The sequence below is a fragment of the Nicotiana sylvestris genome, chromosome 8, assembly GCF_000393655.2.
Source record: "Nicotiana sylvestris chromosome 8, ASM39365v2, whole genome shotgun sequence".
Classification (NCBI taxonomy): domain Eukaryota; kingdom Viridiplantae; phylum Streptophyta; class Magnoliopsida; order Solanales; family Solanaceae; genus Nicotiana; species Nicotiana sylvestris.
This window is the reverse complement of record NC_091064.1, coordinates 151105981-151123651: the sequence shown is the minus strand read 5'-3', so window position 1 is coordinate 151123651 and position 17671 is coordinate 151105981. Positions and strand designations below refer to the sequence as shown.

The window sequence follows — 17671 nt, the reverse complement described above, 5'->3', positions numbered from 1 at the left end:
TCATAGGAGACGCACTTCCTAAATTGATTTCACCAATAGGAGACGCACTTCCTAAGCCAAGTTTTACCAATAGGAGACGCACTTCCTAAGCTAAGTTTTACCAATAGGAGACGCACTTCCTAGATCCATTGTACCAATAGGAGACGCACTTCCTAAGAATAGGTTCACCCAGTAGGAGACGCACTTCCTAAGAACAGTTTCACCCAATAGGAGACGCACTTCCTAAGTTTATTGTACCCAATAGGAGACGCACTTCCTAAGTTTATTGTACCCATAGGAGACGCACTTCCTAAGTTTATTGTACCCACAGGAGACCCACTTCTTCAAAGTTTAGTTTTACCCGTAGGAGACGCACTTCCTAATCGAGGTTTTATTCATAGGAGACGCACTTCCTAGTTCTAGTCACTGAAGTTTTCACCCTTAGGAGACGCACTTCCTAGTTTAGCTCATTCTGATTCAACCATAGAAGACACACTTTCTAGTTTGAGTCATTGAGGTTTTTATTTTAGCAGACACATTTTCTAGCAAGAGTTTTGGTTTTGCTCAGAGGAGAGGCACATCCTAGCCTAGTCTTTAGTTTACTCTCATCATTGCATCAGCAGTGTCAGTGAGTTACAATTTTGCTAACGACTCACAAACCTTCCCAGTACAAACTGGGTTAAGAAATTTTGTTTGTTTTGTTTGTTTTGATTGTCAGGGACCCGCCTGTAGAACGGAGAAAACATTTTTCAAAATCAAGCAGTGACCCACTGGAGAGCAGAAGGATTACAACAAAAATCCCCAGCACTCAATCCAAGATAGAAGCAACAAGAATCTCGCCCCAAGAATGCGAGTCAACAGTCTGAGAGGGTCAACAAAAGCTAGTCACAAAAAAAAAAAAAGAAGAAAAAGAAAAAAGAAAAATGAATGAATCCGAAATACGGAAGTGGAGAACAAATGTGGTCTGCTCAAGAACTAGCACCTACAACTAGCAAGTATCAAGGTTCAGATCCAAAGTCTGTATGAAGCACCATTCAAGACTCAAGACCAAGTTTCAGAAGACTTAAGAGATAGGAATCCTTGTAACTAGTAGCTGATAGGCTTAGTTAGTCTTTTTCAGTTTTCATTTTTGTTGTAATGACAGGACCGCGGACCGGAACCTCAACGGAACGGCACCTCGATCGGCTCTCCACCTCGGTACACTTCACTATCTCTCTCATTCCCGAACTACACGTGGCCTGATTCCTGTATAACCAAGGATATGTAGGCAGCTCAGATACCAGGGCTCGGTCACATTCCCTCCCTTTCCTTAAGTGTAGTCCGTCCAAGTAATGGTCGGGTCAAAAACACGGCTAGTCGTTCTTTGTCGGAAAACTCTTCGTGTTTCCAGTCAAAGAGGGGCAGCTGTAAGCACGTGATTTTTGACCCTCCCCGAGAATTTTCACATTTTTAGCGTGAATATGTGAAATTGGGTCTAGTATAGCTATTTTAACTATTTTACTTTATTTCGTTGCAAAAAAAAGAAAATTTCAAAAAATATATATAAAAATTTTAGTTTATGTATTTCTCATAAACTTGAAAAATACAAAAATTGCACTTTATTTTTATACCTTATATAATTTCGAAAAATACAAAAATAATAATTCTATTAAAGTTTTATAGGCATTTTTAACTTTGAAAAAATACAAAAATATTACCTCATATTTTATCTTAATATTTAAAAACGAAAATTACAAAAAATAGTTTTATTAATATTTTGTAGCTATTTTTAAACCTTGAAAAATATTTAAAAAGATATAGTTTTGTTTAAATACTAGTCTTATTTTTGGTAGTTATTTTGCTTACATAGGACTAGTTAAGCAACGTGTTCCTATTTCTCGGGTCCGGGCAAAAGAATAATATTCGGGTTTAAACTACCCGGTTTTAGGCCTAATTTTCGGACCTAGCCCATAATAAACCGTGTCCAGGACACATGGGGAACCCCACCACGCGTGGGGGACATAAGTCTCGAACCCCACCACGCGTGGGGCTCATTTTTTGGGGCAAACCCATACAAATGCACGAGACTTGGACTGGAAAAGGGGGACTTGAAAATTTTTTTGGGCAGGGATACTGTTCACGTTTCTTCTTCCTCAAGAAGAAGAAGAAGAAGCCCTAGCTAACCCCCCTCCCGTCACAGCCCATCAGCCCTTCGACCACCGGCTGCCCCACAACCCCTCCAAGCAAAAACCAGTCGACACCCTCACCACCACCATCGCTGCCTTCCAAACACCGTCACCTCCAAACCGTCCAGCTCTCTCTCCGTCAACGACCACCAGTCCAAAAAACCACCCCGTCACAACCCAACACCCTAACCATCGTCTTCTTCTTCAACTCACCAAACAACCCGTCAGCCACCTTCCCCGTCGCAGCCCTAGTCTCGTCGACCACCTGTCCCGACGCCATAACCACCATCAACGACCACGACCCCTCCTCCTCCTAAGCTTCCCACCGGAAAACCAGACCCGTCGAACCCCCTCGTAACTGGCCGGAAACGAAACCAGACAACCCAAACCAGTCGCACCTACTGCCCGCTACCAGCCTCAACTCCATCGTCGTCACTATCCCCGACCCTCTTCCCCCACGTCGAAAGACAACCAACAAACCCTACCAAAACCCACGAAAAAAACCCTATACCCCCTGTCGTCAACTGCCCAAACGACCTCTCCAAACGCAGCAACAACCAGCTCCGTCAACAACCAAACGGACCTCCATAGTTGCTCCTTTCATCACCTCCAACGACCCCTTTGTTGCAGCTTCTCGCAACAGTTGCTGCGTCGAAAAATACAGCAGCTATTGCTGCATCGCCGCGTTGCTGAGTAGCTCAGCCGTTGCTTCAGTCCAGTGAGGTTGTTTTGTTCGTCGAGGTCCGGTACGTCGAGGCGCTGTCCGAGGTTCCGTCGTTGTTCTTCGTTCAGAAAGGTCCGGTCTGAGTTCCGTAGGAAGCACTGTTTGTCGTTCTAGGATTGTCGAGGTTCGAAGGTTGGTGTTCTTCATCCTTTGTTTCATTTCATTCATTTTGCATATTATGGTTCAAGGCAATAAATGAAAATATTCGATATGTATGAATGTCAACAATGCAATTTTGTTGTTGTGTTAAAAATGGTATTTTATGTTTAGTTACTGCATGCTCAAAGTTAATGTGAGCATATGAACGAGGTTATTCTATTTTTCATTTTTACCATGGATATTATTACCGGTTAGAATCGTTTTTTTGTTTAATCTCGGATGGCTTCACTAGTAGGAAATTGTAGTTGTTTTAAGTTTGCCCTTAAAAAGTGAAAATGAGACGAGCCTCGCAAAAATAAAAAGAAATAAAAAGAAAAAAATGCACAAGCCGCGGGGCCCTCTAAACGTATATATTAAATACTTAGATTCCGGGACGGGCCGTTTAGCAAGTTTCACGGCCCTACCCAAAAAAATAATAATGCGCTAGTTGCTTTAGGCGCGCCTTTAATAATGTTATCTCCCTAAACTCGGGTGCACATTTATGTGACCCAAATCCAAATCTCAACGGAGTCGAAATATGTCTTTAGTCACGGGCGCATTGATTGTGGCGTGGCCCGAGATGCATTTTCATGACGTTGCAAATTCTTTTAAAAGAAAAAATAAGAATGAGATGAGCCTCGCCAAATAAAAACACAAATTGTGGGGCCCTCAGTAAATACTTGTTTAAATTACTTAGAATTCAGGAGGGTTGTTTAGCGAATTTCACGGCCTCCGCAAAATAATAATGCGCTAGTTGCTTTAGGCGCGTCTTTAATAATTTAATTTTCTTAAACTCGGGTGTGCATTTCATGCGACCCAAATCCAAATTCTAAAACATCAAATAAAATATGTTTCGGATTGTGGGTGCATTTCATGTGACACAGTCCAAAGATATGTTTTAAGCGATGTTCACATTTCTTAATAATAATAATTAATAAAGCGGTTAAAAGATAAAATTTGCACATGGTTCATAATTGTATTAAAAATCAGATAAATAAGCCGAATATAACAGTTGAGCGACCGTGCTAGAACCACGGAACTCGGGAATGCCTAACACCTTCTCCCGGGTTAACAGAATTCCTTATCCGGATTTCTGGTACGCAGACTGTAATATAGAGTCATTATTTTCCTCGATTCGGGATTAAAATTGGTGACTTGGGACACCCTAAATCTCCCAAGTGGCGACTCTGAAATAAATAAACCAATCCCGTTTCGATTGTCCTTTAATTGGAAAAACTCCCTCGTACCCTCACGGGTACGTAAAAAGGAGGTGTGACAGTCGTTGTCCTACACAATAGCTACCGTGAAGTAGAAGATGGAAAGAGGGATGGGCGATTATACCTTGGTGGCGACGACACTTCTCGAGTTCTGGCGCTTATTCGGCGGTTGCTAAGTGGTCCTTTATTTGAACTCATTTGGGGTGATCATCAAAAAATCGCGTGGACGATGTGTTGAGGCTCGTTTATTTTGTTCCTTTTTGCTATTCCTCCTTCTCGCAATTGATTTTAAGCCCGACTGCTGAGAAGTTCCCAAATGTGCCCGTTATCGAGCAATCAGGCCACTTCATCGCGGAGCTTCCTACAATCTTCGGTTCGGTGCCCGTGCGAGTTGTGAAACTCGCAAACCAAATTGTAGTTCCTGTGGGAAGGATCTGATTGTAACGGTCTAGGCCATCTGGCGTCCCTGATTTTGCTAATGGCAAACACAATGTCTGACACATCGACGTTGAAGCTGTACTCTGATAGGCGGGGTGCCCCTGTCGGCCCTATGTACCCATTAAAGCCACCCCTGTTGAGGGGTCCCCAAGGGTTCTGTCCTTGGTTTACCGATCGGCCATTATGAGGCAGATTGTGCTTTGGAGTGTTTCTCCTATCATCGGGGTATGGCTGGTACCTTTCTTTGTTCGATCTTGACTCCTTCGCCAAGAGCCTACTCGGGTATACTAAGCCTGAAGGGGCTCCCAGCTGGTCGTCCTCGACCCTGATCTTTGACTGGTATCGATTATGGACGTCCGACCAGGTTATGGCGGGATACTCGATCAAGTTCTCTTTCAGCTGCCTCGATGCCACCGACCTTCGTTCATTTAGGCCTTGAGTAAAGGACTGCACTGCCCAGTCGTCGGAGACCGGGGGGAGCTCCATTCGTTCTGTCTGAAAACGGGACAGGAATTCTCGCAGCATTTCGTTCTCCCTTCGCTTTATCTTGAATACTTCGAGCTGCCTTGTTGCTACCTTGATGGCGCCAGCGTGCGCCCTTACGAAGGAGTCCTCCAGCGTGGCAAACGAATCTATGGAATTGGGAGCCAGGTTGTGGTACCATATCATGGCCCCCTTCGAGAGCGTTTCTCCAAATTTCTTCAGCAAGACCGACTCGATCTTGTCGTTTTTCATGTCGTTCCCTTCACCGTGCACGTGTAGGCGGTGACTTGTTCGTTGGGATCCGTGGTCCCGCTGTATTTTGAGAGTTCTCACATTCTAAACTTCTTTGGAATGGGTTTCAGATCCGCTTCCTCCGGGAATAGCCGTTGCACGAACTTTCTCGAATCTACACCTTTCAGGGCCGGGGGTGCTCCCGGGATCTGATCCACCCTAGAGTTGTAGGTCTTGACCTTTTTATCATTGGACGCTATCATTTTCTCACCCGATTCGATCCTTCTGGTGAGGTCCTCAAGCATATTTATTATGGAAGGATCGGCTACCGATCCGTTATCGCTTGCTCTCTTGGGTATTTGTTCGGCGGGGGGAGCTATTTCCGGTGCTGTTGTGCTGGGAGTCTTCGGATGGCTTTGCAACTGGGTAATGGCCAATTGTTGTGCCTGCAACATTTCAAAAATAACATGAAGACTAACTTCCTGTTCTTCCCGGGCCAGGGTTTTTTGAGCTTCCTGTCGGTCGTTGTGCCATATGCTTCTGTCGGTGTGAGAAGTTTCGTTGACTTGTTATGCATCGTTCAAATCCGCGTCCGCTAGAATCCGTCCGGGCGTGTTATCAGGATTCTGTGGTGGTGCTCCAGCAGCCGGGACGGCCATGCCGTTTTCCCCGTGGTTTTCGAGGTTGTCGTTCTCGACTCTATTTACCGAGCCAAACATTTTGACGTGAAATCAAAAGGTTTTGGACAAGAAAAAGTGTGAAAGATATTGTGTGTTTGTGCAATGAAACCAGCAAGAAAATAATCACTATTAATTTTACCCCCACGGTGGGCGTCAAATTGTTTACCGTGAAAATGGTAATAACAATTAGATTTATAAATGGGATTCTAAAAATACGTGATCTATTCTCGAGCTAGTCGTTTAGGGCAGTTGATGCTAAGAATACAAAGTTTAAGGATGAAATACAAGCTAAAGACGGAGCGATAACCAAATTTGAAGGCTTACTACCTGTGTTTGTTTTACCAGGGGGACATAGGCTAAAACGAGCAGTTGAACGAGCCGAGGAACTTGCTGTCCGGGTGTAGGATCAGTCGATGAGGGGCCTCGGGGCCAATGTTCGGGTTGAGCTCGAGCTATCTGGGATGGTCGAGAATGGGATAACAGTTAATGATATGATTAAACAAGGCTCTTTATAGACAATACTAAGCAATATAATGAAGAACAAGTAAGAGAGCAATAGATATTAAAGTGTCCTCGGGCCAGCGAGAACGAGCAGGTTAGAAAGAAGAGAGAGAGAGAGAGAGAGAGAGAGAGAGAGAGAGAGAGAGAGAGAGAGAGAGAGAGAGAGAGAGAGAGATTATTGCACTTGTGGAGAAATGGAGCAACATCAGCCCTTTACAAAGTGGCATGGATTCCCCTTATATAGGTGAGGGAATACCATATAGTACAGAATGCATTGAATATAAAGATATGGGGATGGGAGGGCTAGGCATGGTACTAGTGTTTACTGATTCTAGCTTCTTGCCTCGGGAATCCCCCGTCCTCGACACCTTCATTGGGTCGCGGACAAATTCTCTATCCTCAGAATCTTTGCTGGGTCGCGGATGAACCTCGAGGGACGGAGCTCAATCGTAATCCTGCAGCCTCGAGATGCCGATATGTCTTCCCGAATGTACCTTAATAGCGGGAAATAGACCCCCCTGATTTCACCGCATACAATCTAAAATGGTGATTCCTTCCTCCCTTAACCGATTTCATCAATAAACTACCCACAAGGGTTCATTAATCTCACATACTACAAATGGGTGTCACATGCATGGACTATTTCTAACCCCACAATATATTTAAACTCTTAATCTCTTTCATGAAATTTTAGGAGTAAGACTTACCCAAATAGATGATAATCTAGTGGCTAGCTTCCTTGATTCTTGAAGATTTAGGCAAGATTGGATGATTGGGATGCTAGGTTCCCTCTTTCTCCCTCTAAATGTCTCTTAACTCTCTCTAAAATCATCAGATAAACTTCCAAAAATAATCCCCAAAGGCTATTTATGAAAATGGGCCCGGGTTATAAAGATAGGAAAATGGACCCTCCAATTCAGGTCTGCGATTGCAAAATGGACCGCATAACAGGTATGCGGCCCGTAAAATGGGACGCGAATATGATGCCCAGGAATTGGGCTGCACCGGACCGGTCTATGGCATGTCTGCGGTCTGTAGACCACTTATGCGGCCGCAGAATGGGTTCTAGAATCGCCCAACAAATTTCCTCATCCTAACTCTGCGACAGAAGTGCGGACCACAAAATAAGTATGCAATTGCACAATGGACCGCGAAACAACTCTCAAAATTCAACAACTTTTCTACCCAACTCCACGATGATTATATAGCTCGCAAAACGGTTCTGCGATCGCAAAGCAGACCGCAGAAATGCCTTCTTCTGCCAAAAACTTTCATTCACTCCTTTGTGCATTATTCAACCCAAAGCCGCAGAGATAAATTTACTACTTATGAACACTTTAGCCTAACTCGGCACCACAAAACCTTAAATTACTTAGTGAAATTCTTTGGGGCCTTACACCGGCGGTGTTCACCGGTAGTGTTATCTCCCATTTAGTAGTTTCACATGCCATGTTGAATCCGTTCAACACCCGAACTGATGGCATTACTTGGTCTTGTAGACCCAACTTTTCCACGACCTTCGATCTGATGATGATGGCTGAGCTACCTGGATCAATCAACACACGTTTAACTCAAAATTTATTTATAAGTACGAATATTATCAGTGCATCATTGTGCGGTTGTACGATGCCTTCGGCGTCCTCATTAGTGCGCTTTAGTATGGGTCCCCGGGGGACATCGACCCCTCCAACAATCATGTTGATGATGTGTTGTGGTTCCTCCTGTTCAGTTTGCTTGTTGGAGTCCCTGATCCTGAAGTGTTTTTTGGCTCGATCACTCCAAATTCCCGGAGATGCCCGTTGTTGAATAACTAGGCTACTTCTTCTTTTAATTGCTGATAGTCCTCGGTTCTATGTCCATGAGTACCATGATACTTACACACCAAGTTAGGGTCTTTCTGGTTAAGGTCGGACTACAATGGCCGAGTATATTTGGTATCATTGATGTGCCCTAACTAGCGCAAAATACACATTTAAATATGCTCGCTAGTCGAATATAGTAAAATATAATATCGTATCCACATGGATTGGAGTTAAGCTGTATTACTGTAATTTGTAGTTATATTTCTATCCAAGATGATCAACGATTGAGATTTATGTGATTCAAGATGAAATTAACTAAGAGTCTAAACTATTGGCTAATGACATTCGACGCAAGTAATGAGCAAAGAAGGTTATCAATGGGAGAAGATTGAGTTTTGATAGGATAGGTGCAAGATAATTATTTGGGATCTAACTCTAGATAATTCACTTCTAATGTTCAAGTGAGTCTCTCAAATTCACTCAATTATTAGTTCAACCATTTAGTAGAAACTCCTCTCTCGATTAAGTATCAACCTCACACACACATTGGCATAACTCATTCAGGATTGGACTCATCAAGACAATCTAGTCAAAGCAGTTAAGAAAAGTTAAGATTATACAATTTAAGGTACTTATACAGGAGTCAAAAACTGAGCCTAAGCATCACAATTAAAGCACTCACTATTCTAAAGGCATAACAAAGTCAAGAGAAATTGCTTCAATTCAAATCATAGCACAAGGTTTCCTACTTCTAACAAAATAAAAACTAACTACACCTAGTTCAAAAAACTCTTGGAAAAGAACCGCGGCCCAAAGAAAAACCAAGGGAGAATTATTACACTACCTACAAAAGAAATTTTTTGGTCTTTTTCTTTCGACTTTAATCCCTTGAAAAACCTGTCGAATGATATCATCGAGAAAAATCGAAAATTTTAAAGATTTTTTAATGTTTTTTTCAATATTTTCATCTATCTAACTACTAACATGAACAAAAAGAAACTAAACTAACAAAAGTAAAAGTAAAACTAACAAACATACATACAACATACAAATATTCCCCCACCCCACACTATAAGTTGTGGCATGTCCCATGACACACAATTAAAAAGCATAAGGTATAGGAGACTTCTCTGAATATCTAATCTGCATCTGAATCAAAGTCAGGCTCCACTCTTCGCACCCGAACTAGTGCACACATCCATGCAGACAACTTCTTCTCATCTTTCTTGGGGTACGCCCACACACTCATCTTTTTTACTAATTGGAGCATTCTCTTTTGTACCCTTCACTTTCCATTCAACACTTGCAGCTGGCTTCTCTTTTTTCACCCCCGTTTCTACATGCATCTTGAAAGTTACAGTCTCATCACCCACTGGAAGCATGATTTTTCTATCATATATGTCTAATATTGCTTTACTTGTTGCTAAAATGGTATTCCTAGGATTAAGGGTATCTCCTTATTCTCCTCCATCTTCACCACTATTAAGTCTACAGGAAATACAAACTTATCTACCCAAACTAATACATCTTCAACTATTCCCTTGAGTATCACAGTTGTTTTGTCTACCAGCTGCAATGATATTCGTGCAGACCTTATCTTTCCAAGTTCATTCTCCAGTTTCCTATAAATAGACAAAGGCATTAAATTAATTAAGGCATTAGAATCATATAAAGATTTATCAAAGTTAAGAGTACCTAAAGATTAAGGTATAGTAAAACTCCCTAGATCTCCACACTTTTGTGGGAGTTTGTTTTGCAAGATTGCATTGCAATGCTCTGTATGCTTGACCACTGAGGTCTCTTCTATCTTCTTTTTCTTTGTAAGGATCTCCTTCAAGAATTTGGCATAAGCTGGCATTTGTGAGAGAACTTCTGTGAATGGCAAATTTACATTAACTTGCCTCAGCATATCTAGAAATCTCTCAAACTACTAGTCCAGCTTTTCTCTATATAGCTTTTGAGAAAAAGGTAGAGCAGGCATATGTTCGCTCACATCATGTTCCTCCCTTCTAGAATTTTCCTCCTTTTTCTTTTTGTCAGCTCCCTTCTTGCCTTTCTTCTTCTTATCATCTTCAATTTTCAGCTGCTCCCCATTTTTGTTTTCAGGTATTACCACTTTTTGGATTGCACTGGGATCTTTCAACACTTGCCCGCTTCTCAAGGTCATAACATTCACGTTTTCTTTGGGATTCTTCTCAGTATCAGTAGGCAGAGTACTTGAGATTCTCTTAAGATGATATAGTCACAACTTGTCCCACTTGTCTCTCCAAGTTTCACAAATCTGTGCCAAGTTCTTTGATAGTTGAATAATAAGCATCTAATATCTCATCTGTCCTGACAATAAAGGACTTCATTTGATCTTCTAGCCCAAGCTAATTTGGCTGTTGAGGCTGAAACTGCGGCCACTGCTGATTTTGGAATCCCGGAGCTCCTTGTCCCTGAAATCTAGGGTTATTTTGTTGCCATGAATTTGCAGTACCACCATGTGAACTCCATGAAAAACCGGGGTTCTTTTAACACATTGCATTGAAGTTATAATTACTCACAACATTCACTTCCTCAGTTGAGGCTTGGCACTCATGAGTAGGGTGTCCTCTTCCACATATATCACAAGCTGCATTAGACTCATGGTTTATTGAGGCTAAGGTCAGCCTCCGTATTTCTTTTGCCATAGCATCAAGTTGTACTTGCACAGATGTATTAGCATCAACTTGGTAAACACCAGTTGATCTTCTTCTTTTAGCAATCTCAGAGGGCCACTGATTTGCATCTTCAGATAACTCATCTAGAATTGTGATTATATCCTCTGGAGTCTTCTTCATCAATAGGACTCCATCTGCATTGCTCAATGTTCTACGTGAGGTCGGTGTCAATTCATCCCAAAAGTTTTGGAGTTTCATCTAGATTTCAATTCTGTTATGTTGATACTTTTTCACTATCTCCTTAAACCTCTCCCAAGATTCAAACACAGTTTCAGTCTCGTTCTGGCAGAAGTTATGGATTTCCCTTCTAAACTTACCCATCTTAGTTGATGAAAAATATTTATCAAGAAATTTTCTGGTCATCTCATCCCATGTTCGAATCGATCCATTAGGTAAGCTTCGAAGCTAGTGCTTTGCATCATCTTTGAGTGTGAAGGGGAATTCCCTTAAGTAAACTGCATCTTGTGGCACACCATTGTATTAAAAGGTGTTCATAATCTCCTCTAAGTCCATTAGATGGTTGTTTGGATCTTCATTTGGCTTTCCTCTGAAGACACAACAATTTTGAAGGGTTTGAAGCACCCCTTGCTTTAACTCGAAATTGTTAGCTGTAACTGAAGGTGGTCTCATACTTGATAAACCTTGGTTGTATATCGGTCTAGCATAATCGCCAAGTGGTCTCCCAGCACCGGAAGCTATATTTTTGAACTGGTCTGGAACCAAAGGTTGATTCTGATAAATTCTCCGACCCCTATCCTCTTCATATATGATCTGAGCATCTCTAAGAGCTGCTTCCTCAGCATCCCATTCAGCTTTTTGTCTTTGTTGGGCTGCATTTCTTGCAGCCAAATTAACATTATCATTATCTCAAGTATATTGTATTTGATTGAGGATTGCCCAACCTTCTCTATATTCTCAGGGAGATTTCTTTCCTTCCTCAACTGTCGTAGTTGTTTCTCGATTTCTAGTTCGTATGGTAGCACTTCCTTCCCAGAAGGTCGAGTCATGCACCAATATAACCTGTAGTCTGTGCACAGTCAAAGAACACCAAATGTAAATAAGGGGAAAAATTAAAAATAAAATCCTGAATTAGCACTACAAACTATTTCAAACACTATTAATTGTCAATCCCCGGCAACGACACCAAAATTTGATGAGCACAAAACACACACTTAAATATGCTCGCTAGTCGAATATAGTAAAATATAATATCATATCCACAGGGATTGGAGTTAAACAATATGTTCGTATTTTGTAGTTAGATTGCTATCCAAGATGATCAACAATTGAGATTTATGTGATTAAAACTAAAATTAACTGAGAGTCTAAACTATTGGCTAATGACAATCGATGCAAGTAATGAGCAAAGAAGGCTATAAATGGGATAAGATAGGGTTTTGATAGGATAAGTGCAAGATAATTGTTTGGGATCTAACTCTAGATAATTCACTTCTAATGTTCAAGTGTGTCTATCTAATTCACTCAATAATTAGTTTAACCGTTTAGTAGAAACTCCTCTCTTGATTAAGTATAAACCTCACAAGATGAACTAAGTTAAGCTCGGTGACGATATGTAAGAATTTGCAGTGGATTGGTCTTTAGGAGAACCTCTCTCGATATCCTCCTAACTAGGTTTAATCAACAATTCAACTATCCTCTTCCGATTACTAAGAAGAATTAATGAATTCAACCAACAAAAGAGAATGCAAAATTATCACAGTTATGCATCTCTCGATTACATGAAAAAGTGAATATAAATGCAACAATTAAAATATCCAAAATGATTCAATACATAAAACTAGAGTTATAATCCACAACAATCATCAATATACCAAATCCATCAAACCCTAAAGAGAACTATTCCATAGACATGGAGTAAGTCATCACAAATATGTTTAAGTTAAAGGAAAATATAAAACGATCCAAACTCGTGTCTTGAGTGAGAATTGAATGATAAAATGCTTGTACTTTTGCTTCTCCACCTCCTCTTTATCTTCCTTGGGTCTAAGATATGTCCAAAAGTGCCAAAAATAACGTTTTTAAATGTATTTATACCAAGTACGGTAGGGCCCAAACGAAACCACCTCCGTCTAGTCGAAATTGGATTATAGCTCTGTAAGAAATGCATATGCATGCTGCATGGGGCGATGCGCCAGGAGGGGCAGCAGTGGGGTTTGTCAGAGAGCTTGCAAAATTGAAAATTAGCAGAAATTGTATAGGTGCGGCGCCCCACGCGCCGTACTAGTGCTAAATTCTCAGAGTCCGGCTTTTTCCTTGCTTTTTGATATCAAAATGTGGTTCTCGACCCCCGAACGCAATCCCGACTTAATCCTTTGGGCTTTTACTCAGACTTCAAATCTCCAAATCACTCTAATTAGCTCCATAACATCTACATCACTCGGAATCACTCCTACAAGGCATAAAATACGAGATAAGTACAAAGCACTAGCGATTAAAGCTCAAACACAATTAAAGTACTGTAATTTAGAATGCAATAAGCGACTAAAACACAAGATTATATCCTACCATCATGATTCATGGCAGATACAATGCTGGCGCCATCGACACTGAAGTTGTATTCCGATAACCTCGGTGCATCCCTGGCCCCGAGTGACCTGTCAAAACTGTTTTTACTCATGAGTCCTAACTAACCCAGATGTGTTACCCCTTCGATCTCCATTATACAGTTGTTACCAGTCTCTGTTCGGTCTTGGTTCATGATCGACAACTCTCTTAGACATGTCATTAGTTCTGAGGGGATAAACGGACCCGGAGGGGGGCCCACGCTAATCGTCCTCGACTCTGATTTTCGATGGTACCTGTTATGGACGTTGGCCCAAGTTGCCGTTAGGTACTCTATCAAATTTTGTTTTAATTTTTGTGAAGCTAAAGAGCTCTGGGGGTTGGGTTCTAGAGTGAACACGAGAATGGCCCAATCATCCATAACCGGAGGCAGGTCCATCCGTTTCATTTGAAACCTCGATAAGAATTCCCTGAGCATTTCGTTATCTCTTTGTTTTTCTTTGAAATAGTTCAATTTTCTGGTCTCGACCTTTATAGCCCCGGCGTGTGCTTTTACAAAGGCATATGCAAGCATTGCAAACGAATCAATAGAATTTGGGGGTAAGTTGTGATACCATATCATTGCTCCTTTTGATAGGGTTTCTGCCAACTTTTTCAGCAAAACCGACTTGATTTCGCCATCTTCTAAGTCGTTTCCCTCGATGGCACGTGTGTAGGAGTCTATGTGCTCATTTGGATATGATGTTCCATTATACTTCAGAATATCGGGCATACAAAACCTTTTCGGGATTGGCTTCGGTTCTGTGCTCAGAGGAAAAGGTTTTTGGACAAATTTCTTGGAGTCCAGGCCTTACAATATCGGGGGAGCTCATTGGATTTGATCAACTCTAGAGTTATAGGTCTCCACTTTTTTGTCATTGGCCTCAATTTTCTTCTTCCCCCGATTCCACCCACTTTGTTAGTTCCTCAAGAATTTTTATTAACTCGGGGTTGGTCCCGGACTCAACTTCACCCGACCTTTCTCTGACTTGCTCATTTCTTCGGGTGTTTTCCTAGGATGGTTCGGGCTGAACTCTGCTGGGGGCGCGACTTTGATTCTGTGGTTGTGCTATCTCCACCTATTGGGTCTGTAACATTTTGAAGATCACCCGCAGATCGATCCCCTCGCCTTCACCTTCGAGCGTACCTCGAGTCGTTGGCAGGGCTTCTCTGCGAACGTTGTTCTTAGGGTTGGTTGGTGGGTTGGAATCGATTAGGTCTGTAGCAGGGACACCGTTAGGATCAACAAGAGGCACCTCGTTACTAGGTACCATATTGTTTTTTTTGCCATGATGGCCAGACTCAGCGCCAACATCCAAGTGAGCAGACTGAGAGTTTGACATTCTCAATTGGATCTGAAATCAAAATCTTAAAGAACAAGCATAAAATATAGTGTGTTATGGAAACTTGTATTAAACTATCACTATTATCCTTAGTCCCACGGTGGGCGCCAAGCTGTTTACCCTTAAAATGGATACCAATTGAATTTATACGCGGTTTTAAGGATATGCGGGTTAATTCAATACAAATGATTTATGATGTTAGATAAGAAAATAAAAGATAGAATAAATAGCCAAACTAATAATGATAGTGAGTCCGGGCTCAGTTGAAATCTTAAGAAGAATCCTGCCCTCGGTTCCGAGCCAACACTTATGAAGAACTTATGAACAAAAGCAAGAACTTTGAATAACCTTTAGAAACAGAGTATACAGATGTATATTGCCTTGGTATGCATGTTACATAGTGTTTATTGAATAATAGGCTCCCTCTTTATATAGTAGAGGAGTTTTATCCTAAGTACAATCCTAAGAAAAATAAAAATAAAAATCTTTCTTTTCGCTAATCATTGATATGTTGCTGATACGGGCCGAGATCTACGTCGTCATATCCGGTCGGACACGGATATCATGGCCCTTCATTAATTGTGTGAGGTCATTTGGTAATGCTCTCTGAGGTCTCGGAGCTCGGACTGGGTCTGGGGGCATGGTCTCAATGGTTCCGAAAGTAGGTGTTGTGTTCGGGCCTTGATGGGCGGCTCCCAGCTTCGACTCCAATTCCATGCAGTTATGCCCACACTTTGTTTGCCTCACCGAGAAATCGGGGTGCTCATTACCCCTAGTTTTACCCTTATACATTATGAACTCACAAATAGAACAAATCAAATCTCTTTTTTCTAAAATGAAAATTTAATGACATCGAATACTAATGCGGGTGAGCATAATATACAAGCGGTTAGAATAACAAGAAATAATCACTAGAGAATCTATTTTACATGAATGAATAAAAGTAATGGCTTTTAAATATATACTCAATGGACATATTGCATAAAACTAATCAATAAAAATAAAGATAAATCGTATAACAAATCCTTAAGGGGAGTCTCTATTTATACTTTAAGTGAATTTAAACTTATAATTGTTTTTAAATTTTTAATCTTGACTTCTTAAAAGATTTTGGGAGAAGAGGTTTGAAGAAGGGGATCTTCGTGATACCACAATTATGCTATGAATACCACCAAATGCGAAATAAAATAATTTCATATTGTATTCAAGGATTGTTGTCCCTCATCTCTTCAAACAAACTACCCCTAATCATATTTAAACTTGGATTAACTATAATGTGTGTATTTGGACCCTTTACATAGCAAATATGTTATACTTAAATTATTTTTAGAACGATATTCAAAACTCCAATAACTACAAGGATGTCAAGTTGTTAAGTCACACAATGAAAGTTTGGGAGAAGGAGGTGGAGAAGAGGGTAAGAAAAAGTATGCCTATTTTTTTAGAAATATTTTGAGTTCAAACCAAGGCAATTGACTACAAAAGTCATCCATCCTATAAGGAGATTGATGGAGCAGTATAGGGATAGGAAGAGAGACTTGTATATAGTGTTTATTGACCTAGAAAAATATATGACAAAGTCCCAATGGAGGTTCTATGGAGATGTTTGGAGGTTAGAGATGTACATGTGGCATACACTAGGGCGATTAGAGATTTGTATGATGGAGCTAAGACCCAGGTGAGGACAGTTAGAGGGGACTTCGTACATTTTCTGTCATGATGGAGTTATACTAGGGATTATCTCTTAGCCCATTTTTATTTGCCTTGATGATGAATAAAGTAACGTGACACATTTAATGGGAGGTGTCATGGAGCATGTTATTTGTAGATGACATTGTACCGATTGACGAGACGAGAGGCGAAGTTAATGTTAGGCTGGAGGTTTGGAGACATGCCTTAGAGTCTAAAGGTTTTAGGTTGAGCATGACTAAAATATAATACTTAGAATACAAGTTTAGTGATATAAGCCGTATGCCAAACGTGGAAGTGACGTTTGATTTAAAAGTCATTCTCAGGAGAGGAAGTTTTAAGTATCATACGTATGTTTATCCAAGGTAATTGGGAGATTGGTGATGATATCACACACTGTATTGGAGCAGAATTGTCACGACCCGAATTTTTCATCGTCGGGACCATGATGGCGCCTAACATTGAACCCGCTAGGCAAGCCAACATTACTGATTATTTTCCCATTTTACCTTTATCTTTAACAATATACTAAGTTAATGTAAGAAAATATCAGAAATAGAAGTGCGGAAGAACAAAATTTAACAGTTTAACTTAATACTGATACAAAATCCATAATAATACTTCACCCAGAACTGGTGTCATAATCTCATGGACTATCTACGAATACTACAAATAGTGGTTTGAACAAAGAAAATACATGTATATCCCCGAAATAGATAAGAACAAAAAGAAACAGGAGAGAAGGGGACGCCAAGGCCTGCGGACACCTGCATGACTACCTCGGGTCTCCACTGGATTGAAGGCAACAACCACAATCTACGGTCCATATGGTCCAGTACCGGGATCTACACCAAAAAAATGCAGAGTGTAGCATCAGTACAATAGATCCCATGTACTGGTAAGTGTCGAACCTAACCTCGACGAAGTTGTGATGAGGCTAGGACACAACAAACAACATAACCTGTAGTTAAACAATATCTAACAGAATAACAGTAATAGAAGCTAATAAACAATATC

General features: G+C 41.0%; 2 protein-coding genes across 2 annotated transcripts; both read right to left on the bottom strand.

Moving 5' to 3' along the window:
• Positions 1–4559: 4559 nt before the first annotated feature.
• LOC138875849 (uncharacterized) lies at positions 4560–5396 on the bottom strand. The gene has a single exon (XM_070154723.1). It carries the CDS (start codon positions 5394–5396, stop codon positions 4560–4562), a length of 837 nt encoding a protein of 278 aa, XP_070010824.1.
• A 4385-nt stretch (positions 5397–9781) lies between these two features.
• On the bottom strand, positions 9782–10267 carry LOC138875848 (uncharacterized). The gene is made up of 2 exons (XM_070154722.1): positions 10095–10267; positions 9782–9980 (listed from the first exon to the last, which is right to left on the bottom strand). Exons 1-2 carry the CDS (start codon positions 10265–10267, stop codon positions 9782–9784), a joined length of 372 nt encoding a protein of 123 aa, XP_070010823.1.
• Positions 10268–17671: the final 7404 nt, after the last annotated feature.

What these genes read in the sequence shown, in the direction of transcription:
- LOC138875849 (XM_070154723.1), bottom strand. Translation starts at nt 5,396, where the DNA reads ATGAAAAACGACAAGATCGAGTCGGTCTTGCTGAAGAAATTTGGAGAA.
- LOC138875848 (XM_070154722.1), bottom strand. Translation starts at nt 10,267, where the DNA reads ATGCTGAGGCAAGTTAATGTAAATTTGCCATTCACAGAAGTTCTCTCA. An exon ending in CAAAACAAACTCCCACAAAA is followed by an intron (nt 9,981 to 10,094) that starts GTGTGGAGATCT and finishes GTCTATTTATAG; the next exon opens with GAAACTGGAGAATGAACTTG.